The sequence below is a fragment of the Tamandua tetradactyla genome, chromosome 1 (genome assembly GCF_023851605.1).
Source record: "Tamandua tetradactyla isolate mTamTet1 chromosome 1, mTamTet1.pri, whole genome shotgun sequence".
Taxonomy (NCBI): Eukaryota; Metazoa; Chordata; class Mammalia; order Pilosa; family Myrmecophagidae; genus Tamandua; species Tamandua tetradactyla.
In genome coordinates, this window is record NC_135327.1 from 102,013,331 (window position 1) to 102,038,372 (window position 25,042).

The 25,042-nt window shown below is 38.9% G+C and overlaps 1 protein-coding gene across 4 annotated transcripts in view; it reads right to left on the minus strand.

Moving 5' to 3' along the window:
• The window catches only part of DNAH11 (dynein axonemal heavy chain 11), a 424,306-nt gene that overhangs the window by 14,343 nt on the left and 384,921 nt on the right, over window positions 1-25,042 (minus strand). For all 4 annotated transcript variants that reach the window (XM_077122193.1, XM_077122194.1, XM_077122196.1 and 1 more), the window contains 7 exons: window positions 23,651-23,844; window positions 22,272-22,420; window positions 21,301-21,428; window positions 18,582-18,809; window positions 10,368-10,559; window positions 7,596-7,715; window positions 1,837-2,079 (listed from right to left, as the gene is read on the minus strand). In XM_077122193.1, coding sequence (XP_076978308.1) covers window positions 1,837-2,079; window positions 7,596-7,715; window positions 10,368-10,559; window positions 18,582-18,809; window positions 21,301-21,428; window positions 22,272-22,420; window positions 23,651-23,844 — 1,254 coding nt within the window. The remainder of the gene's footprint in view (window positions 1-1,836; window positions 2,080-7,595; window positions 7,716-10,367; window positions 10,560-18,581; window positions 18,810-21,300; window positions 21,429-22,271; window positions 22,421-23,650; window positions 23,845-25,042) is intronic.

Consider the following 25,042-nt stretch of genomic DNA (forward strand, 5'->3'; position numbering starts at 1 on the left):
GGTTCTGCTCCTGTTCAGAGCTATTCTGGATTAAATGACATATCTGTAACGTACCTAGGAAGTGGCAGATGATACAATCTGCTAGACTGGGGGTTAGAGGGATCTTTACCTCATTTGATCTATTTTCTAACTTAATGATCAAGCTTCCTTCTTGGGAAGATGGAAGCACAAAAACCCCAACCACCTATCTGCTGCTATTTTCATTATAGATTTTCCCAAATAGACTAATTTTTCCTTGTTCTTCTTCTTTTTAAAAATGTAACATTTTAAAAGAGAATATGTTCATGTACAGGATAGAACATACTAAAACTTTTAAATTACAATCCAGCATCTCAAAAATGATGATATTTCAGAAGATAATTGAAAATTTTTAAGAAATAAAGGACACAATTCCTGGGACCCACTATAATTATATCTGATGTTTAGTGGCTTCCAGCAACTGGAGTCCTTGTAAATGAAATCCTTACTAATAATTTTCAGAGAGAAAGGAGAGCTGATTTATTTCGGGAGTGAGGGCAACTATTCAAATTTTAAACTAATGAGAAACAGAATTCTAACCCATAAGTTAAAAACATTTGATTTCCATTTTGTCTTGCTACCATCCTAGGGCATGATGCCAATCTCTCAATGTCAAAAGAAGACACCATAAAAGACAAAGACAAAAATAAATGAAGAGAATAAAAGTCAAATCACAGATTTGGAGAAGATATTTATAATATAGTTATCTGACAATACATATCCAGAATATATAAACTGTTCCTACAAATCAATAAGCAAAAGACTGACAACCCAATTAAAAACTGGGCAAGCTAGGAGGATGATGGTTCAATGGCAGAGTGTTTGCCTGCCATGTGGGAGACCCAGGTTCGAATCCCAGCCCATGCACCACTCCCTACTCCCCTTCTCCCCAAATTGGGCAAATGAGTCACTAGGTGCTTCATGTGAGAGTACATCCAAGGGGCCATAAGCACATGAAAAGACTGTCATTATTCCTCAACTGAGAATGGAAAATTAAAACTACGGTGAGATATCATTACCCCTAATAAAATGGCAAGGAGGTAGAGCAGCTGGAACTCATCTATTGCTGGTGAGAGTGCAGTTGTATAACACACTTTGAGAAACTGTTTCCCAAACTCCCAGCATCTACTTGAAGCTAATAATATACCCTGGGCCGGCCATGGTGGTTCAGCAGGCAGAGTTCTCGCCTGTCATGCCAGAGACCCAGGTTTGTTTCCCAGTGCCTGCCCATGTAAAACCAAAAAAAAATCATACCCTGCAATCTAGCAGTTCCACTTCTGGGTATAGAGAAATGGATATTATGAGTAGTTATCTATGGTAGTTACCTTTGTCTGTTGCCAAAAGACTTCAGAAATGTTCATGGTTATGTTATTCATAAAAGGGAAAAACTGAAAGCAACCTGACTGTTCACCCAGGGTAGAATGGATAAAAAATTACATATTCATACAGTTGAATACTAAGCAATAATGAACTTTCATTACATGCAACATGGATGAACTCACAAGCATAATGTGGAGTGAAAAGGGCCAGGCAAACGAATATATACTGTATGATCCAATTTGAAGTTAAAAATAGGCAAAGCTAATCCACACTAGTAAAGGGCAGAATATTGGTTGCATGTGGAGGGTGGGTGTGTAAATTCACTGCTAAGGGGCCTGATTATCCTGGAGTGTTGGAAATGTTCTATAGTTTGATCTGGATGGTGGTTTAATGGGTATATAGATATGTGTGGATTCTTTGAGTTGTACACTGAGGATTAGCACACTTACTAGTATTTAAATTATACCTCCATAAGAAAGGAAATGAAAGACCCACTACCTTCTCTTCTGTAGACTGCCCCAGTTCCTCAGGGATGAGTGCATTCCGGGGCTGCATCTCCAACAGGTTTCTGAAGAGCACGTTGGATGTCACTGTCAGGAATTCTATTTCTGCATTTGGGTGGAGGCCGTACAGAGCTGGACTTTCTGGAGGCAGCATCTCCTCTATGTACTGGTGGTAGCCTGAATAATCGAGGTTGGGTGGGGATGCAAATCCTGGTGCCAACAAAAGTTCATCTTCAGTCTTCAACCACAAAAGAAAAGTTGGTTATTCCAAAGCTAGGCAGGCATCAATCTTCTCTTTCTACGTATTTTGACACCGGGTACGTAGCAGGCTCTCTAAAATGTTTCATGACTTTCATAAGCAGTCATTCTACTGTACATATAGCACCAGGCTGACCTCTGAGGAGGATGCCAAGAAACAGGTGTGATTCCTGTTCCTAAGAAGACTGCGGGACCACAGTTAGCTTGAGGCACCGTGATAAATGCATGCAAAGGGAAAGAGCAAGTGCTGAGCCATTTCCTGCATGTTACTCACCCTGTTACAAGCTGTAATTCATTGAATTCCTTTAGCCATCTCCATTTCACTTAGAGGAGATTATTAAAGTAACTTGCCCAGGCAGACTTTTGATTTTAATCTTAATTGTGAATTTGTTTTAGTCTGATTCCAGATTATGCTCTCCCAATGTACCATGACTTCCACAGACTGTTTCAAATCATATTTCTTAATATGCTGTATGGCAGGGTCATATTGCATTATTTTTCCATGTGAGCATCCTGTTATTACAGCACCATTTGTTGAATTTTTTTGTTTGTGTGTTTTGCTTGTTTGTTTGTTTTTGGGGAAGTGCATGGACTGGGAATTGAACCCGGGTCTCCCGCATGGCAGGAGAGAAGTCTACCACTGAACTACCCTTGTACCCTCTCAGTTCATTTTACATGTGATACACAGAAGTTTTATGAACAAATAATTATACATACATATATTGAAAACTATGTGTAAGTATGTTTATGGGTAATTTTTATAGGGCAATATATACTAAGAGTCAAATCAGTGCTACCTCCCAAGACTTTGGGCTAGTCAGCATTGAGCTTGTCTTGCCCATCTAGGCCCACAGACCCTGGAAAGTTGCCGGTACAAGGTAGGTGCTCAATACGCAGCTGCCCAAAGAATGAATGAATGGCTGGAGGAATAAGACACTTATCATGTCCCTTCACTCCATTAAAGCTGCGCAGAGGGGAGACATTTCACAGAGAGGATTGTTCTGAAAAAGCGTAACGTGAGCAGCAAAACCAAAACCCTCAAAAAATCAAAACGTAGATCTTCAAAATGTAACGATAGAATTGGTGGGCCTGAGACTCTGACCAGCTCTAAACATACTGCTTGTGGCTTTCTGGTTAATGTATAGTATAATCTAAGATATTTTTCCTGAAGACTCTTAGTTCCTAGGGCTAATACCTCTGTTTTAAATTCCCCCATCTCTCTCGCTGCAAATTCTATCTATATGTACTTGAATGTATAGGAGAATAGCATTTTTCAAATATCATCCATAGTAGCTATTTTAAACCAAGAATTTCAGCATGATTTTCTGAATGTGGAGTTGTCTGTTTCTCCCCATTCAAGCTGCTTCTCATGGTGGGACCACAGTAGCAGAGCTCTGCAAGGGGGAACCTCTCTTGCTTTGGGGAGGGTTGTTTGAGAAGGGTACTGTAATAACTCAAAGAATCCATGATTCTGAATAGACATTTCTCCAATGAAGTTATATGAATGGTCAATAAATACATGAAAAATTGCTCAGCATCTTTAGTCCTCAGGGAAATGCAAACCAAAATCACAGGGAAGCATCACTTCCTAGCCCCTAGGATGGCTAATGAAAGGGCAGATAACAATAGTGATAGTGAGGGTGTGGAAAAATAGACCCTCATATGCCGCTGATGGGAATGTAAAATGAAGCAGCCACTTTGGAAGACAGTTTGGCACTTCCACAGAATAAAGTTAACATTTGACTCATCAATTCTACTTCTAGGTGTATGCCCAAGAGAACTGAAAACATATGTCCACACAAACACTTGTACATGAATATTCACAGAAATATTATTCATAACAGCCAAAAAAAGTAGAAACAACCCAAAAGTCCATCAACTGATGAGGTATATTCATACAATGGAATGTTGTTTGGCAATGAAAAGGAATGGGGACTGAAGTATGCTGAAACATGGATAAACTTCAAAAATGTTGTTATGCTAAGTGAAGGAAAACCTCAAAAATGTTATGCTAAGGGAAAGAAGCCATACACAAAAGGCCACGTGTCATGTGATGCACTTACAGGCAATGTCCAGAAGAAGCAAGTCTGCGGGGGGGGAGGGGCACGGGGGGCGGGGGAGGGAGTACGTCAGCAATTGCCTGGGGCTAAGGGTGGAGGTGTCGTGTAGAAGGAGTGACTGCTAATGAGTGCTGGGGTATGAAACTGTTTTCAAATTGACTTTGATGATGGTGGCTTCACATACTCCACAGTATGTGAGTCACAGCTCAGCAAAATTCCTTTAAAAAGTCAATGGAGGGTGGTGCAACAGTGGCTCAGTGGCAGAATTCTCACTTGCCATGCCAGAGACCTGGGTTCGATTCCCAGTGCTTGCCCATGCAAAAACAAACAAACAAGCAAAATCAAGAGAATCCTACCTAGCAAGCATGAGCCTCCATGTCATGAAGAAAACATCAAAGATTTGAGGTCATCTTTGCAGAAATCACCAGGTGCACCGACATACCCAACTATTTAGAAGCTGGGGAAAGCAGTATTCTGTGCCATGGTGCTTTCATGGGATTGCTGCGTGTTTTGTTTTTTTACATTTTCTTTTCTAGCATTCAATAAAAGCCTCACCTCCACTTTGCCTCTCTAAGTAGTCTTGATTATGACAATAAGCTCTCCTTTCATTCTGAGTATAAACAAGTGCTTTTGATTAGAAAAAGCCATGATCCCAAGGGGCTGTCAGGGATTTTCAGGAATTACTCAGGTTAAAGACATCATCATGGCATCTTTAGAATTGAAAGGTACATTAGTAATGTTCTCGCGCAGTACTTGAATTTTACAAATGAATAACCGAGGCACAGAGAGGTCAGGCACAAAGCTGGACAGCAAGTTGGTGACAGACTCAAATAGAACTCTGGTCTCCTGGGGTGTCCAGGACTGTGTCTGTACCACCCTGTGCTCCCACCCCATGCAGAGGACAGACACAGGTCATTTTTTTACCTCTGCTCAAAGTTCTATAAACAGATTGGTACTCCATCCCACACAGGTGTGGCTTTTGCCATTTGATTGTGAATTCAAATTCTGATCCTCTATTTACCAGTCACTAGACTTCTCTGGGCACATGTTTCTTTTTTGATCAAATGGAATAATACTTACTTTGTAGGGTTTTAAGGAAAAGGAATAAAACATATAATGTGTGTGATACTGACCCTGGGTCAGAGAAAATATTTAACAAATGGATTCCATTATTACCATCGCAGATTAAATAAATTACAGCCAAGTATGAAATATATATTATGAAAATGTACACTTCAGAATATTTTATAATATTTCATTTATTATGCATTATGTTCTAAACTGTATACCAAGGGCTTTATCTTTAATCCTGACAATAAATCCCTGAGTTGATCATTCTTATCTTATAGATGATACAACTGAGGCACAGGGAGGTTTAATACTATGGCTAAAATCACATAGCAAATACAAGGGAAGATGCTTTAATTTCTTTTGGTGAGTGAAAAAGGTAACACTGTCCAGTGAGGAGGCAAATGAAGTCTTTTTCGATCCTGAAAACCTCACCAGATCTGATGGAAGGTCAGGCACCTACATTTCTGAAGGTCTTACACACAGCAATGATGCCCCTCAGGCTCCATCACCTGTATTTATTTTAAAATTACTGGAATGGGAGTTCAGACTTGTGAAGGTAAATGGACAGTCTCGTTTGGCAGAGTAATTCTTCCCCAGTCTACAGGCTGGAGCCAGAGGCGGGAACAGCAGCTTAAGCTTCCCATGCTGCCCCTTGGCCTCTACCATCACTGGGAGAAATCAGCTTCTGTAAAGGGCACCCATACGGCGCTGTGATCTCCCCATTCTCCATGGAAACCTGCGCCTACACCTCTTCTGAGGAATTAGTTCCCGTTGTATTAAATTGAAAGTGTCTTTCTGGCACGTGGAATCCTGCTCCTTAGAACTGAGGAAAGACCAGGAGACGTGATCTAAAGAAACAAATAATGGCCACATGCCAGAAAAGTCTATTTTTTTTCTTCACTGTCCCAAGACTGTAAGACATTATTAAAAGTAGTAAAAGAAAAAAACAACCAATCTGTCCCCAATTTTCTAAACTAGATCATAAATAATACCATTTCTTCTAATACACAATTATATTACTTCTCAAAATGGACTCAAGAAAAATAATCCAAGCTTTTCTGAGATTAGTTTCCAGGGAATTTATAAACAGGAGGTGGTTCAAACAAATAATATTCTAGCATTGCTCTAAGCACAGTTTGTGTCTTGGCCAATTGGGAGCAGATACGGCATGGGTGCCTTAGGTCTCCAAGAAATAACTTGACACATGACCCCGGAAACCATTAGAAGGAGAGAGCATGAGAAAAGTGCAGCCAGTGCTGTCAGCCATGACAGAATGGGAAACAAGGACTTTAGTAAGAAAAGCCCAATCATCAACCATTGAGTGTTCTTAGTTAAATGCAGACACAAGGTTGGTAAGGAATACTGAAGATGAGAAATGAGAAAGGTCCTTGGGTCTCGTTAAACTCCCAGAAAGGAGAGCTCGACTCCACCTGTCCCTACCCGCTTCACAGGAGAGGGAAGGATGGGTTCACAACTCACACTTCTCTTGAGCACATGTTTAGGCAAGAGTCAGTGACCAGAATTTAGATGATTCTACTGTGACAGGCAAGTAAAACTAGCGTGAAATAAGCCCTGAAAGTGGAATAAAAAGATGTATTTTCTATATAAAGCTCCTGCCCATATGAACTGAGTGACCTGGAGCCTATCACGGTGCCTCGTCTTTGTCAAATGTGTTCATGGGGTTAGCTCCCCATCGTGGGGTTACATAAAGATTAAATGAGTGGTGCCTGTGAGCATGCTTCACCTTGGCGGCTCTAACACGGATATAAGTCACTTTGGGGGCTGCTTATTGAGATGCAGATTCTGATTCAGTAGGTCTGGGGTGGGGCCTGAGCATCTGCATTTCTCACAAATTCCCTGATTTCCTGGAGGGCAGGCCAGAATACATGCACAAAAGGCCAAAAATTCACAAAAACATTCAAGAATTATCTATATTGTCTGACACCTGCGACAAGATGGATGAACCTGAAAAACACCCTAAATGAAAGAAGCCAGGCACTAAAGGTTACAGATTGTAGGATTCCATTTATGTGAAACACTCAGAAAAGATAAATCCTGAGAGACAGCAGCCTAGTGGTTTCCAAAGGGCTGGGTGGATGAAGCATTGGGTACTGACTGCGTCATGGGCATGGCATTTTCTTTGGGGTGATGGGAATGTCCTGGAACTAGATGGAGGTGATGGTTACATGCAGAATGAATGTACTAAGTGCCACTGAATCGAATGCTTTCAAACGGCTATTTTTGTGTTATGTTAATTTTACCTAAATTAAAAAAAGGAAAAGAAAAAAGAATTACCTATATCGTGAAATTAACTTCAAAAATTCTTACCAGAATTTTTCAGTGAAATTAATTTAAAAATTCTTACCAGAGATGCATTCATGAATTCTTCCAAATACACCCGGCACAGCTTGCGATCCCAGTTATCTGTGATATGTCCCCCATACATGATCTCACCAAAGAGATAACGGAGGTCTTCCCACGGGACCTAAGACAAAATCACACGAAGCTCCACTTCCTCCAGCCCAGGGTGCCTTCCACTGAACCGCCTGTCCCTGGAGCACAGCATTCCCCAGCCCCCTGCAGCCAGAGCTTCTAACAGAGATTCAGAAACTGCCTAGGTCTGTTGAGAATTTCTTAGAAGGATTATGTTCAGTGTGTTTTAATATACACAGGAAAAATTCACTAGCATGGAGTTTTTTATGCAGATTTTAAAGCAAACTAAATCATTCATTCAACATGCCATGCATAGAAACATTATATACTCAACGTATCATCCCCAAATGGTGAGAGGCTGTGGATTCACAGGGCCTTTGAGGTTGTACAAGTTTTTATTATTTAATTTTCATCAGTGGTTATTATCTGATTCAGGAAAAGAAAGAAAAATCCTACCATTTGAATTTGGGGTGTATCTAGAATTCTATTCTTTGTAAAATGTGGGGCAAATGTATCCCCTCGCCACAGAATGAGTTGAGGGCTTGATTTATAGCATGACTGGCCTAAGGTTCTAGGGGTTATTACTAAGGACTGTACTATGTTGTTTTCAAGAAATCACTGTATCTCCTCTTTCATTGGCTTAGCAGGATTTGAAGCCTCTCTTTGCTACCCTTTAGCTTCCTCTGGGTTTGCAAAACATGCCAGTTTGTGATGAAGCCTTTCCAGACAGGAACCTTTATCCCCTCGGGGGCAGTATATGCCTCCCAACAGTTCAAGTAAAAACTTAATTATAGCCTTCATTTATTGCATGATGTGACAGAATAGAACAAGTAAAATTGCTTCAGCTATTCCAATTACTTGCTACAAGTTTATTTGAATTGGAATAAATGAACCTCAAATGTGTCTTTCTTTTAAGCTCATTTGATGTGAATGGAAAGTAAAAGAGAAATGACTAGACTGCAACAGCCTCTCTCTCTCCCTCCATGGACACCTTCCACATAGCCAAAGTGGATGGGAAACAAACACTCTTAATTTTATTTCCCTTTATGATTACATTTTATTAATGCCAGCTATACATTTTAGTATCTGATATGTATCTCCCTGAGGATTTTAATCAATTAAGGATTTAAGCCACTGTGTGTACATGTGCTTGTGTCTTCTTGAAAAGGGCATTTTGAATAATCAAACCGTGTATACATATTAACTCCATTCCAAAGACCTGGTGACCTGCTTTGTGATGCGTGGTGAATGACTTGGGTCAGGACATCTGAGGGATGTGAGAGCATTTTAGAAACCTAAGGCTCGTGTTGACCCAGGAACTGCGTGGGGAGAAGGAGCAGGGCACAGCTGGCTTCAGTTGGTCAACAGGCATGAGAAACACAAGTGCCTACTTCCCTCTTTTTTATTTCTACCTCAGTGATGTACAGGATTCAGCTGAAATAAGTCTCATGATTGGACAGTTCTGAAGGAATTGCATCAAATTATTAAATGGTCCATTTCTTTTCTTCAATTTAAAAAAAATTTAAAATTTTGTCCATTTCTTTTTTATACCCAAACCTATTAGAAGAATCCATTTTGTATGCAACAATTTGAAAAAAACCTGTGGAGATCAAGTAAAATATATTTATTTATTAGAATATTTAAAATATGCTCAAAGTGGACTGATTTATTCTTTAAATTCAAAATTCAGGATATGATAGATATGGACTATCAGTCATCACTTATATTAAATTCATTTATTTTGAATATAACCTACTTGAAATTTGATCCTTGGAAGAACAAAACAAACCAAGTGTATATATTCTCATAGTAGTTGAATTGCCTTTGAAGCTTGTGAAACTTAAATAGCAAATATAATAACTAAAAGGATATAAAACAACCATGTATACCTAGAAACATTGAGTGTTTATTTTAAAGGCCCTTTACAGAAAGTATGGCCTAGAACACAGCCTTTGATTAGTTTTGGCAAACGTATCCTAATTTGGATAGATTTATCTTACTGGAAAAAGTTTCTCTGATGAGTATTCAACCAGAAAGTCCTAAAGAATGGCTTTTCCTATTTGAAATTCAATCACTGGGGTTTATAAAAGTTTACATAAAAGTTCTTGATGAAGCATCCCCATTCCCATCTGTAAAATACATTTTAGCTATGAGCTAAAATCATCCATTTACCTTTAACTTCAAATCAAGGGGAACATTACTGAGAAAGTCACAACAAGGTGGCATCCTTAATACATAATAATGACATATGCAGGAAATGCACCATTATTTATACATGTGACGTGCTGTAAATTGCTTCCATCATCAGAACTAATTGTAGTGATTATTAATGCAGTGTTATGAACTGTCAGAATTGCTGTATGTAATTACATTTGTGCAAATGCTTCATTACCTGCCTAATGAATCTGGCATACATGCACATGTAAACCACTGTTTTTGTTAACATAATGAAGGACATTTTTTTTTTGTTTGGCACTAAGCTGCTGATGTCGAACTGGTTTGACCTATATTATGAAGTCTAAGCATCCACTGTTGGAAAACCTTTGATTTGGTTTATTTTCACACTTGGCAGATGATGCACCTATAGTGTCAGCTATTTCAATAATAGCTTTAAAAGATAAATTATGGTCCATTTTGATAGTAGCCAAAGAGTGATAGATTCAGCACACTCCTCAGAAAAGGTCATCTGACCACTTGCACTTACATTAGGGGTTGCCTCTAAATAATTGTAGAGGATGTTGGCACACGTGGTGAGGTCTCCTGAATTGAAAGGATAGCTGCGGCTCCAGCCCTGGGGGCCAAACCTTAGTCTCCCAGACACACAGGCGTGGAAGTAGCACAGAGAAAAGAGGATGCTTTTAAATTCATGCTCCTTGGAGCACATTTCAAGTGTATCCTAGAAGAAAAAGAAAGGTTTGATTATCTATTTGAACCATTTCCAAGCGCGTGGGTCTCAAGTTTTCAAAAATCTTGTGAAGGACTTTGAGGGAGACATAGGACAAAATTAACATGCAGTTTTAAGCATAGCTCCCTAGTTTACAAAAACGTAATAGGGAATGGTCTACTTGGCATTCACCAGTTTGTCGACGTAGAGAAATCCTTTTATTTTACTTCAGATATTCTCCTGAATACCTTTAGTGAGCCTAGCATGGAAATGCTGCTTGATGTCTTTTCCCCACAAAATTTTTCCTTGTAGGAGTTAGATGGCATAGGTCATCTTCCTAATTCCATCACTATGAATGCTAGTTGGAAGAATGCTGTTTCACTACAGCTATCCATTCTCCCCTGGCCCCAGAGTAATAGAGATTAACTGGGTATAACATGCCACCTATTGAAAGCATTTTCCCCAGCTTCCCTTAAAGCCAGATGACCAAGTTCTTGCCAACACAACATGAACAGAAGGAAGGCGAACACTTCCTTTTCTGTGGGCTAGAAACAATGACGTCAGACCGCCCTGGAGCCCAAGATTTAGGGATGGTAGGAACACCCACCAGTGCACGCGCACATGGGTGTGTTTGTGTGTATGTGTGTGTTTGTGTGTATATGTGTGTGTGTGTGTGAGAGCTCATGGAACACATGCATTATGTATGAGAGAAACAAACTTGTTTGAATCACTGTATTTTTAATTCTCTTTGTTACAGAAGCTTAACCTGTGCCCTGACTAATACAATCACATGATATATGGTTTTGTTCCTATGAACTAAAAGTAAAATTCACTGGTGGGATGATAGGATGGCATATGGAAGATTTGAAAACATGGACCCCTATAGACTAGAGCCGTGAGGTTCTCCCTGCAAACATGGAGAGAAAGTTGAGTTCTGACATGCTCTTCTGAAAACACTGGTATGGTCGCGGCCCTACAAACAGCTGTCTGATCTACGGTTTGCGACACAGTGCTTTACCCATTCTCAGATCTGTCAGTTCTGTGAAGGCGAGTGAGGAAAAGGTGTTGAGGACTGTTACCTTGGGCTGGCACAGCATGGTCAGTGAGGCCAAAATTCACAGCTTCCTGCCTTTACACTGGTCAAACTACAGCCAAGCCACATTTAAAATGGGTCCAAGGGTTGGGGCCCCCCATGAAGTATATCGAGGCCCTCTGAGGTAGGAGTTCAATCTGATTTCCTAGAGAATTTCTGATCAAGACTAGATTTGTTCTTTGTGGTTCAGGACTGAAAAGCTGTTAACTTCTTTCTATGGAATTTTTTGTTTCTCTCCACTTTTATCAGAACCCAGGCTCACCCCAAATTTAGTTCTAGAATTGGCTAGGCCACATGTGGTACAGACCCACCGAAGTCATTCTAAAACTCTAGGCCCTTTTTAAGTCATTTATGGGGTTAAGAAATAGTTACTCGTTAAAAGGAACTTGAAAACAACATAACTAAACACCAAATAAAAGATAATTTTGTGAAGGAAGAAAAAATAAAACATCACTAAAAGTAAGCTTAAAGAATATTAAAAATATAACACTTTTAATATAAGAAATTTTTAGGAGACCCAATAGAAGTATCAAAATTTTACTCAGATATTGTGATCTAACAAGTCACAATGCCTAAAACACAAGGAAGTACAATAACTAAGCACATCAATTCAGTCCATTAACACACTTGATTTTATCCTCAGTGCTAAAAAAAGAAAAATCACAACTCACTGACCATTTCATATGCTCTGATAGCATAAATGCAAAAGGAGGAAAATATGGATGAGACACTCCTAATTAAAAGTATGAGTCAGTGAACCATTCCACATTCTAGGCCAGTTACATTTTCACAAGCCAAGTGATGAGCAACTTCATTTCAGAAAACACACAGCCTTGGGACAGGGGACAGGCGCCCGCACATACACAGCAGACCTGCAAGTGTGTAACCACCGATGCTACATGTAGAAATTACCAGTGACTTGCTTCTGCCTGCAAATTTTACAGAAAAATAAATTTATCTTCATGCTTTTTGGAAATTTGTTTATCTGGGTGCAAAAGGAGCCAAAACAATACTCCTTTATGACAACTTCTTCAAGAGGCAGATGCTGTTGAGCTGAGAGAGGTGTAAATGGGCAGCATCCTACAAGAAATGGCTCTTTCATTCAATTATCAGATTCACATAAATATTCTGTAACGCTTTAAGGGACTAAAGCACTAATAAAAAACAAACTTTGCTTATTCTGAAGAAACATGCCATAGTCTGGAGGTAAATTCTGATTTGGGGAAGGATATTAAAAATAGAGATTAAATTTGATTTGCAAATGAAATCATGTACAACAAAAACACCGAAACAGCAGAGTTTACTTTTCCAGACCCTTGGGTATCTATCTAATCCAAAGGGGTAGCAAGGTAAATGCTGTTCACACCCCCCTGGTCAGACCACAGGCTTCAACAGGAGAGAGCTATGGCAGCAGCCCAGAGCCCCCAGGCTGGGAATGAGAACTGGGAAAGGAGGAGGCCTACAGCGAAGACTACTAATTGCCTGCCCTAGAATGTCTTCTTTATTTCAGCAGGACACATGGCTGCCCAAGATAAATATACTTTCCCCAGCCTCTCTTGCAGCTAAGTAATACAGTGTGACTAAGTGACCAATGAGATGAAAGAAGTAGCATCGTGTATTAACTTGTAGGAAGTATCTTCAAAAGAAAGCAGGCATGTTCCCTTTGTCCTCCTCTTTGCTCCTTCTTTACCCCACTGCAGGGAACACAATGAGGTGGGCCATGACAATGAGCACCATCTTAGAAACCAGGGAATGGGGAACTGTAAAAAGCCCAGACTGATGACAACTTTAAGGTGACATATCTGAGCTCTGAACAGTCTACCTCCAGAATAATCACATGACAGAAATACATTTTTACCTTCGTTAAGCCACTGTTGTTTTATGCTTTTCTCGTAAATAGCTAACCCTAACTCTGGCTGATAAAATGGCACTGGGCACCTTTTCACAACAGACAGCCGGGGACCACACAAGACAGGGACACCTGAATTACATAATCTGAATAAAAACCACATTTTGTTTTCAAACATAACAGGTTAACATTCATAAAATACTGCCTTAAAAAAAATTAGCTTTTTTTTTTTTTTTAAGAGATTTTGTTTGTATTTGGCTAAAACAGGCTTGATAACAGGTTTATTTTAGTAAATCAACTTGGTTATCTTGGCTTTTGCTTCTCAGCATCAAACTTAATCTTAATATTTCAGAGGCTTCTATCCACTAGATAAGTAGCAGTTGTCCTTTGAAGTTCGTAAGAGTTTTGCAAAAAATGTAACTTTCAATTAATATAGGTGATTTTCTAGATGAATGTCAAAAGATTTGAGACCTTCAAGAATAGAACAGAACAGGCATTCTTAATTGGGGAGTACATAAGTTTTTGGGAATCCATGAATCTGTATCAAGATATACAACATTTTATTCTTATGCGCATTTCCCTAAAGAGAATATTCATAGTTTTACCAGATTCTCTATGGGGTCATTATCCAAAAAAGCTTATGGATAATTGGGCTGAAGCATATTGTCCATATAATGCTCAGTATTCATGAATAAAAACAATTCTTTTAAAGAGTTGGATAAATTTTTAAAAAATATATCAAATTCCCCTCTTGTAATACTTTGGGAAAGACTTTGAAAATGTCATCAAAGCCCAGAAGTTAAAATTAAGGGATGGGAAGAAAAGGAAATGTCTTCATATAGACTATGGTGGTGAGGGCATGTCTATTTACTTAGGTTGGATTGTATGATATGCAAACAAAATTGTTTTAAAATGAACAGAGAGAAGTAAGTTCTAGAGGAAACATGGAGAAAGAGATGTACCTATTCACTGTTGGTAGGGAAACTGAGAGGTGCAGCCCCTTGGAGGGCATGTGGTGGTTCCACAGGAGGCTAGGGGTGGAGTTGCCATATGATACTGCAACCCCATTGCTAGGTATATACCTGTAGTTGGTGAGAGTGGGGACACGAATGGACATTTGCACAGTAGTGTTTATGGTGGCAGTGTTCCTGATTTGCAATGGATGGAGGTGGCTTAAGGGTACAATGACAGGAATGGAAGGGGGAAGTGTGGTTTACACATATGATTACTGAACAACTGCAAGAAGGAATGAAGTTATGAGGCAAGTAACTAGGTGAATGAACCTTTAAGACAGTATGTTGAATGAAATGTCAAATACAAAAGACAAATACTATCATGCCTCACTCATATGGACTAACTATACTGCAAAAACTCAGAAAATTGAAGTTGAGAGCATGGGTTATCAGGTTGGGGCCTATTGTAAAGTTTTCTAGATTGCAAGCTCTTACAGCAGTCACATATATTTAGGAGTTGTAGCTGATATTTCTAAATTCTGAGATACTGAGCTATGTTGTATATAACCTGGTCATTCAGAGTTAGAGCACTGAAGCTATGAAAGTCAGTATTACCCCACTCAGCAACTGTTTAAAAAGTTGAAAAAATAATCAGACTTCATCTAGAGAAACGAATGAAGCTGGGTAGGACTAAGGTAAATCAGAATACTGGGTGAAGGATGATATGGCCCATATTTTAAAACTTCAACCTCTGTGTGAGATCAAAGGGAGAGATGTTTATTTGGTGCAAAATTTATATTTTTGGTAGCATATTATCTAATCTAATTTGCATGGTCAGTTTACTTGAACACCATAACTATATGGAATCTTGAATAGGGCATGAGATGTTGGTTTGTACAGGTAAGTGTGATGCCCTGATGTATACCAGAATAATTTGGGCAGTGAATAAAGAAGCATTTGCAAAGTCCCCTTGGGAACTGGGGTGAAAGGAAGAAATATTCAATACCTCAATCTCGGGACTCACCCCTATAAAGCCTATTCCTGTGAAGGAGAAGCTGAGCCTATTGACGATTATGCCTAGGAGTCACCCCCAAGAACCTCTTTTGATGCTCAGATGTGGCCTTTATCTCTAAGCCAATCTGGCAGGTGAACTCACTGCCCTCCCCTCTACGTGGGACATGAATCCCAGGCTGTAAATCTCTCTGGCAATGTGGGACCTGATTTCTGGGTATGAGTTGGGACTCGGCATTGTGGGAATGAGGAAGCTTTCTTTACCAAAAGGGGGAAGAGAGAAATGAGGCCAAATAAAGTCTCAGTGGCTAAGAGATCTCAAACCGAGTCAAGAGGTTACCCTGGAGATTATTCTTATGTATTATATAGATATCCCTTTTCAGTTTATGATGTGTTGGAGTGGCTGGAGGGAAGTACCTGAAACCATTGAACCGTCATCCAGAAGCCACCATTCTTGAAGACAACTGTATAACTACAAAACTTTTCCAATGTGACTGTGATTGTGAAAATCTTGTGTCTGATGCTCCTTTTATACAGGGTTATGGACAAATGAGTAAAAACACAAAGGACAATGAATAACTAAATAGGGGAAATAAAGGGTAAAACTTGTGTAGATTAAGATACTGAGGGACAATGAGAGGAAGGGGTAAAGGGTATGGGATGTATGAAGTTTTTTCTTTTTCTTTTTCTTTCTTTTTCTGGAGTGATACAAATGTTTTAAAAATGGTCATGGTGAAAAATACACAACTATGTGATGATATTGTGAGCCACTGATTGTATAATATGGATGGTGTGTATGTGTGTGGATATTTCTCAATACAAATATTTAAAAAATTAAGGGATAATTAAAAAAACAAATACATGCCTGCCATAGTTCATAATAAAGGACATTATAAACATTTAATAAATTCAATAAGAATTTTTGAATGTCAGCTAATTATGTCTGTTTATATAAGGTAAAAATTACACGATTATTTACTTAATTAACTGTATTCTTCAATGTTGTATTTTTAGATGGCAATTTTTATCATTTTCTCAGAAAGGTGGATTGGATATTGGCATGGAATGTATTTGAGAAAGTTATACATGATAGCATGCTTCATAGAGAATGTTAACTTTCTAACAGAGGGCTGAATGTTCATCACCAAATCATATGTATTTCCTTTATAGGGCTCATTCCACCTCTTCTCATAAGAGTGCTATTTATTAAGAGTTTCCAAGAAATTAGAGGGGAGAATGAGAACTCAGAGGAATGGTAACAAAGGAAACTTAAAGACTTGGTGAAGGTTTATAATGGAGATAGTGATAATTTAGTTAAGAAGAATATAGTAATGAATGATTTCAGCAAGGTATCATTAATCTATGTATTATTAATTGATTTCCATTTTATTTCGAAAGGAAATGAAAAATATAAATAGGAAGATAGCATGAATATAATTTGAAAAAAGGTAATCAAATTTAGTAATATCAAAACTAGATCTATATAACCCAGCAACAAAAAGACAACCCAATTAACAAATGGGCAAAAGATCTGAAAAGACATTTCTCCAAAGAAGATATACAAATGGCTAAAAAGCACATGTAAAGATGCTCAATATCATTAACCAACAGGGAAATGTGAATCAAAACCACAAAGAGAGGGTAACAGTGGCTCAGTGGCAGAGTTCTCGCTTGTATGTTGGAGACCTGGGTTTGTTTCCTGGTGCCTACCCAACAAAAATACAAAGAGATACCATTTCACATCCATTAGAATGGCTACTAACAAAACAAAAACCAAAGAGAAAATAACAAGTGTTAGAGAGAATGTCAAGAAATAGGAACCCTCATACACCATTGGTGAGAATGTAGAATGGTGCAGCTGCTGTGGTAAACAGTTTGATAGTTTCTGAGAAAGTTGAGGGTAGAATTACCCTATGAACCAGTAATCCCACTTCCTGGCATATACCTGAAAGAACTGAAAACAGGGACTCGATCAGATATTTTCACACTGATGTTCATAGCTGCATTATTCATGTTTGTCAAAAGATGGAAGCGACCCAAGTATCCATCAACAGATGAATGGATAAACAAATTGTAGTCTATACATGCAATGGAGTATTTTCTAGCTGTGAAAATAAATGAAGTTCCAATACATGCAACAACATGGATGAACCTGAAGACATCATGTTGGGTGAAACAAACCAGACACAAAAGCACAAATATTGTATTATTTCACTGATAAGAAATAACTAGAATAAGCAAATTCATACAGCCAGAAACTAGAATATAGGTTAGCAGGGGCCGGAGTCGGGGTAGTGAATAGGGAGTTATTGCTTAATTGATGCAGAATTTCTGTCTGGGGGTGACAGAAAAGTTTTGGCAGTGGATGGCGGTGATGGTAGCTCAGCATTGGGAATGTAACTATTAGCACTGGATTACATATGTGAATATAGCTGAAAGCAGACATTTTAAGTGGGATATGTGTTACTGGAGTAAAAATTAGAAAAAAACCTCCACCACAGGACTGTATAATACTTGAACCATAATGTAAATGATGGATTATAGTTAATAGTACAATTATAATAATCTTCTCTCATCAATTGTAACAAAACATGCTAATGCAAAATATTACAAATGGGTATACAGGAACAATGTTTTCTGCATGTTTTTTCTGTGAACCTATACTTTCTTATAGATTCTACCTATAAGATCTACAAAACCAGATCTAAAATACTATAATGAAACTCTTCCCATATTATTACCATGGTTATCATCAACATAATCAACAACAAGAAAAAAAGAATATCAATGTCTTCTCCTCTTTCTATGGTGAGAGATATGTGTCTGCCTCATCTGTCTTCAAGAAGCAGGTTCTTCAGAAAGATACCTTGTTCATTCTACCGAAACACGTGGCTGCAGTTTTCTCATTTTTAGGGTGAAACCTGGATCTATTCCTCAGGAATATATTGGAGATATACACGTTGGAATGGAGAATGATAGGGGCAATTCTTTCAAGAAACTAAACACACACATGCGAACATCAAATATTTCACTCCATCTCTCTGTATGAGATGCCCAAGTTAATGATGATCCCGCCATCTTGGAGGAAACCTCACTTTATTATGGACCAGGTTCTTCTGTTTTCTTACCTGATCAAAGTTGTAGAGGGCAGCATGCAAATTGGCCAGCATTCCTGTGGGGGATTCATTAGTGATTTTAATGGAATTTTCTAGGAGTCCTGGAGGGATGATATGTTCATTTGGTGTAGGTGCAGACTCAGCACTCATGAAAACCCTATAGTCACTGTGGCTTCCTTGGCTGAATCTTTCAAGGAGTTTCTCCAAGGTTCGTAGCCACTTGGCTACTAAATGGACATTCTGAAAGAGAATATGGCTTATGAGTCCTGTGAAACTGAAATCTTTTAACTAAATATAGGATTGCAACTTTTTCCTATGTAACTCATAGGAAAACTCAGAAAACCAAGAATAACTTTTCCTTCATTATCATGCCAGAAAAAAAAAATTCAAAACACAATTATACACCGAACACATCAAATGCTCCAATTCCCCACAGGTTGGCTTTGTAAGTCAAAATGCCCCACCAACACACTTGCCTCCTCTGGTCACTTTGGAGATGGAATTGCCTGATGCTTTTCTTTGTTACAGTTCAAACCCAATTATGCAGAAAGATATGGATTAGATTAACAAGGTATAAAAGCTAAGCCAGAAATGGGAAGCTGCAGCTGATCACCCACTTTGTTGGACCTCTTCTATGCCAACTCTTACTTGTAGTATATGGACTCAAAGGATGTAAGGGAAGAAAGACTAGATGAAAAAGAAAGCAATTAAGATGTTCGTCATATTCCTAATATTATTTTTTAAAATAATAATTAAAATAATCAAAATATATTATTTTAATTATAACAAAAATTAAATATTATAATTAATTAAATTATAATAAATAATTAAAATATAAAATAATTAAAATAATTAAATAATTAAAAATAATTCCTAATATTATTTTTTTTAAATCCTAGAGCTCTAAGAAACTAAGAAAGACACAAATGACACCACCATCACTCTTTTCAGTTTCATGCTTTACACTTATTCCTCCAATATTAAATATCTACAGGGACAGCTCGGTAGGTGGTGCTGCAAGAGAGGGATAAAAACCAAACCTCACTTGTACTCTGGTTCTGGAGAAGTTCTTGATATAGAAACTGAAATGTCATACCCAGAGATGCACCCAGTTAGATTCTGGCTTACTGGTTTACCAATAAGAACAAATATCAAAGATCTGGAATAGATATTCAAAAGCATATCCCTAACAAATTATGGTCTTCCGAGATTTTTTTTTATGGTAAAACTTACAACTTGCATTTTTTTGGGTGCACAGACAGCAAAATAGTAGAAACATTTTACTTTGAATAGTATGTTCTTTTGAGGAAGACTGTAACCCTCCCAGCATTCTTGCCAGTCTGTCTGGGCTTATGTGAACACTCAAAGAAGATTTTCCCTTGTGCGAAGAGGAGAAGATCTTAGCTTCTATCAAACTGTATGAACAACATCTATCTCTGAAACAAAACAAAACAAAAAACAAAAACCACGCTTCACTGTTAACATATTTGACTCTGTGAGCTTAAGAGGGGATGTATCATCCCAAGTTACCTTATTATATCTGCTTTTGGATACGAAAGGCCTTGTCTAAGCAGTAGGACTTAATATTCCAGAGTTGAATGGATATGCTCCTGCAGACAGAAGCCTGCTTGGGCGTTGGGTGACTTCTTCGTGCATCCAGCTTTATTTCAAGCAGAAATAAAAAAGGCATCAAACCAGTAAACCATGATGCTGGAGGCAGCAAGGAAGTCAATGCCACATCTCTGCATGAGGATGGTGGTGGTGGTGGCGGTGAGATAGAGGAAAGAATGTGGCTTGCTGCCAAACACACCTGGACTCAAGCCCCAGTTCTGTCATGTCCTGGCTGTATGCCTTGAGAACTCTTCAGACCATTCCAAGGCTCACTTTTTTCCTCTATAATGGGGAAGACAATACTTACCCTCGCAGCTTTGTTTTAATGTTTAGAAATAATATACCTCAAGAATTGCCTAGCAGAGATTCTGTCACATAAAGAAGAACCCTTGGTATCATTGTGCTATGGATCGAAAGGCCATTTCCAGACATGCTGAGACAGTTGGGCTTGCTGTAGAAGTATCAGTAAATCTCTGAAGTGCCCTGTGCTGCTGCCTGTATCCCACATAGGGGGCATCTGAATTCCCGGACACTTGCTAGAATCCTCAGCCAAGGGTGCTACCCCAGAGGACAAGCATTTTTAGAATTGTAGACCCTTGTATTAGCTCTAGAAGGGATAAAGTTATCTTCTCTGATCCCCTTAATTCACAAGGGAGTAGAACAAAAGCTCAGTAAGGGAATGCGATTTGTACAAAGTAACAAAGCAGATTAGAGACAGAGCCAAGGTTGTATAAGATAATATATAAAAAGGTGCTCTGTCAACTTTAAAGCAACATGTGAATGTGAGATATTATAATGAACAATGTTAGCAATCTATAATACCCTACTTGTTCTCAAGCACTTTTAGAGTGTTCCAGATATCTGCAAGTCGGGAGAAGGAGAGGGCAATCCCTTGATGTTTCTAATGTTGAAGTGCAATGATTAAAAAGTTCCTCACAAGATGATCACTGTCCCCAGTCACCACAGCCCTTAACGACCTTAGAAGATGTCATTAATGCTGACGGAAATGACAAGTCACCACGTACTGTGGTACTGAAGCATTCCTGCTGAGCAGGGCAGCTCTGTAAGGCCCAGCTGTTGTGTTCATTCATAATGTTTTCCATAAACACTTAATACTCACTTGTAGAATCACCCAGTGTCCTTCTTTGGAAGCTTTCTCTAGTGCCATTTCTGCCACCATCTCCTGACCTTGTCCTAAAGACACGTTGTGGAATTTTCCTGAATCAATTGTAAACCCCAGTTTTTTGCCTATGAAAGGATGATACAACATGGTGAGAGGCAGAGGGAAGAGAAGAGAGGTGGGGAGAATGTGAAGTGCTGTGGCCCAGTTTATGTGGATGGTCACTGATGCCATCTTCTAGGTCACTTTCCTGAATAATCTGAAATAAACCTCTGTTATTTCAACAAGCAGCGCGTTGAGCTCTCGGGAGCTGCCTCTTTGTAAGCATTAGAAAAGCCTGTGGAAATCAGTCCCTCTGGTTTTATGATAATGAAGCTTTTGACATTTTGAATGATGGCAGGCATTATTATTAAGCTTTATAAACTCTTGCAGGAGTAGCAAAGCAGTTCCCTCAGAAAAAAGGAGCAACATGTGGTAGATATCACATCATTTTTTGAAGGGATTGCTCATTGGGTAAATGCACAAGCCTCTCACCTTGTGAGGCTGCATTTAAATTGAGCACAGTCAGGTCACAGCTATATTAACCTGGTATTCTCGGCACAGGCTGTGGGGAACAGTAATCCAGAGCACAAAGCGACAGTGCTTTGCACAATCAAATACACTTGCTCTAATGACCATTATTTAGTCACAGGGGGCACACGATTACATGAGCATGGAGAAAATTGCCCTCTGGCCCTCATCTAGTCAAAAGGTAGAAAACAGTACAAAAGAAACTTGCATTATGCCAACCAGCGGAATGTTCCGTTTGAACATTTCTTCAGGCTACAGTGTTATTATCCTTACATTTTCCATCCACCCAAGCTCCAACAAATGAGAAAAAAGAAGCAAAGTTAATAGTGAGCTGAAAAGAAGGGCGGCAGGTGGGGGTTGACAGGAAGGGCGACAGGGCCAGAAGCCTCCTGGCCACTCACCGAGCACCTCCAGGTCTTTGAGGGCGTCCAGCCCTGGAGACAGGATGAAGAGCATTGGGGTGGCTGGGCTGCTTTCTTCAAATGCTTTTACTAGGTCCAATCTGGTCCCCTCTACATACTTTGCACCCAGTTTTTCTTCCACAAAATTCCTTGAAAAAAAAAAAGGTAACCCAAAGGACGTGATGAGTGGTTTTACCCTGAACATATATCACAACTTGGATGAACTATAAACAAAACAAAAAATGAAAGAAACCATATTTATTGCATGGAATGTTTCATTTGAGTGACCATATATATCCATCTAGATTTATGCAGCTATTGTATCAATGAAATCCCCTCCTCTTTAGCAGCTCTACAAAGCAGAAGTCTACATTCCATTTTGGAGGGTTACTGAAACCCCCTTCTGAGTACCATCAGCTGCCTTCTTATGGCTTTCTATTCCCCAAAGCCCCTGCCAGATTCCCCCATTACTTATTAACAGTTCATTAGATTTGCCACAATGCAATTTTCCAGCCTGCTGGGATTCTCATGAATATACAAATGCTTTTTGGGGTGTTTCTAACACAGGGAAGCTCAATTAAGCAGGGATTATTTTCTAGCAGCACCAGATTTAGCAGAAAGTAAGTACTACTAAGCAGAATTAACTTGTAAAGTAGGGGTTCAGCAGTGGCTTCCGCAAAGGGGAAATGGGCTGAACCAGATGGAGCAAAGGAAAAAATCTGAGGTATGTGAATATTATTGAAGAAATTGGAGCATGATAGGGAAGGAAATTGAAACGGCTTTCGTTAGTGAATTCATATTAGAATAACACTAAATTATTCTTATATTTGTGTGCATTAAACAGCCCATTACCATTTAGAAGCCAAGAGAGCAGAGATAAAGGACAGTGGAACCAAGATGCAGACAGGAGTTTCTGCTGTCAAATTCTGTTGGTCATAAAGTGAGAGGACTACGAGAGTCTGCATTGAAGAGGATTAATTTTTGTTTGACACAAACAACATGCAGAACCAAAATGCTACCGCTGAATAAAGATGATGGGAATTACTCTTGGATAATGCATGTTCCTGGCCTGTGAACTCTGCTGACACCCATCTCTCTTCTGAGACTCTGTCTATCAGTTCCCTGTCTCCTTTACTGATCTCAGTATTAAGCTTTTCAGGGAGGATGTGCTGAGTCTGCCTATAAGCAAGCACACTGTTTAGCATTTAGCAAATTTTAGCAAAAGTAGTGATTACAACATCAACATCTCAGCGGAATCACTTCCTACCAACGACCTCATAAACACCTTGACTAATTCCACCTCCACCAGATACTCGTAACCCTGAAGACCAAGTTTCCTCTCTGTTAACTAGTATTTCTAAAAATGCTGACTCTCTCACCTGAGAGCATACGTCATCCTGTCAGGACGCACTGCTCTCAAAATAATTAGCTTCTGTATTAAACTTTTCTTCTTCCATTCTTGTGGTAACTTTTCTTTCTCCGGGCACTCGGATTCAACCCATTTCTTCCATGGCTTGGCAGATCCTTCTATATCTCGGTCTATACCTCGAAATTCTTCCATAAGGGCCAGTGCCTGTAGCAAAGTGGGAGCACAGACAGGAATGTTATGTACAATAGCTTATGGTTTGAGATAATGATGTGTGATTATATCTGATCATGTGTAAATAAATTGTGCTTGATAGTCTTCATTTGTTCCTTCGGTTCCACTCTGCACCCTTTTCTGCCCTGCTTAGAACTATTTGAACTAAGTTCCGTGGTTCTATGGGCTGAGTAGATTTGGCTGAAAGGAGGCACTGCCAGAAGACAGGGAGGGCTGAAGGAGAGAGAGGTGGGGGCATTTCTTCCTCTCCACCTCCTTCCCTGATGGGATAAGGCTTGGCAGCGACGATGCATCTCCGCCAAAGGCCCTGGCTCCTGCGGGCAGGCTCTTGCCCATAACTTCATTTCTTGGTCGTTCTGGTAACTGCTCCTCTCCTTCCTTCATCATCTCTAGTCGGTTCCCTTCTCCTTCTTTCCCATACCATGAAAATAAACTCTTCATTAAATGCTCCTCATCATCCCTTTCAATGTGCTGTTTCCTGCCGAGACCCTGACTGATACATCACTGAGCTTCAATTTATAAATCTAAGGTGATATACTCATTAAATATTATATATTTTTTAAAAAACTTAATAAACTGTAAAAGTAAAGGATAACATGGTTAATTTCAATGCCTAATAAAGATTTCCTTCTTAGAAAAAGAATGGAGGAAAACTCAGCATATGTTTAGCATCGTAAAGGAAATCCAGAGCCTGAGAAGTAAACTGTTAACAGTATTTTCTGAAAGAAAAACGGAATAGGGATTGATAATTGGAGTTGAAGAGCGACTTTCACTTTTTTTCATATAACATTGTTTTGTTTAAATATTTTACAATGAGAATAAAATATCATAATGTTGTGTAATTTAAAAGTATTTTGAAAAGGCACCATAAAAAAGAAAAGAACGAAAACTGATTCAAGCAAATTTTTGAAAATTTTCATTCATATTGCTAGACTTTCATTGAAGGTCCTGAAAGACTATACACACATATGACATTTCTATCCAAATGTAGATCAAAAGTTCCTTTACTTCCAAGTAAGAAAATTTGATAACTCAAATATCATCTTCAAAGGTTATCATGTGGTATATTTCTATAACTGCAATGGAGTCTAATATGTCACCCATACTTTGGAAATGACATATTCAAATCTGAAAGATTTGTGATTTGAAACAACATTTAGCAATTGGAGAA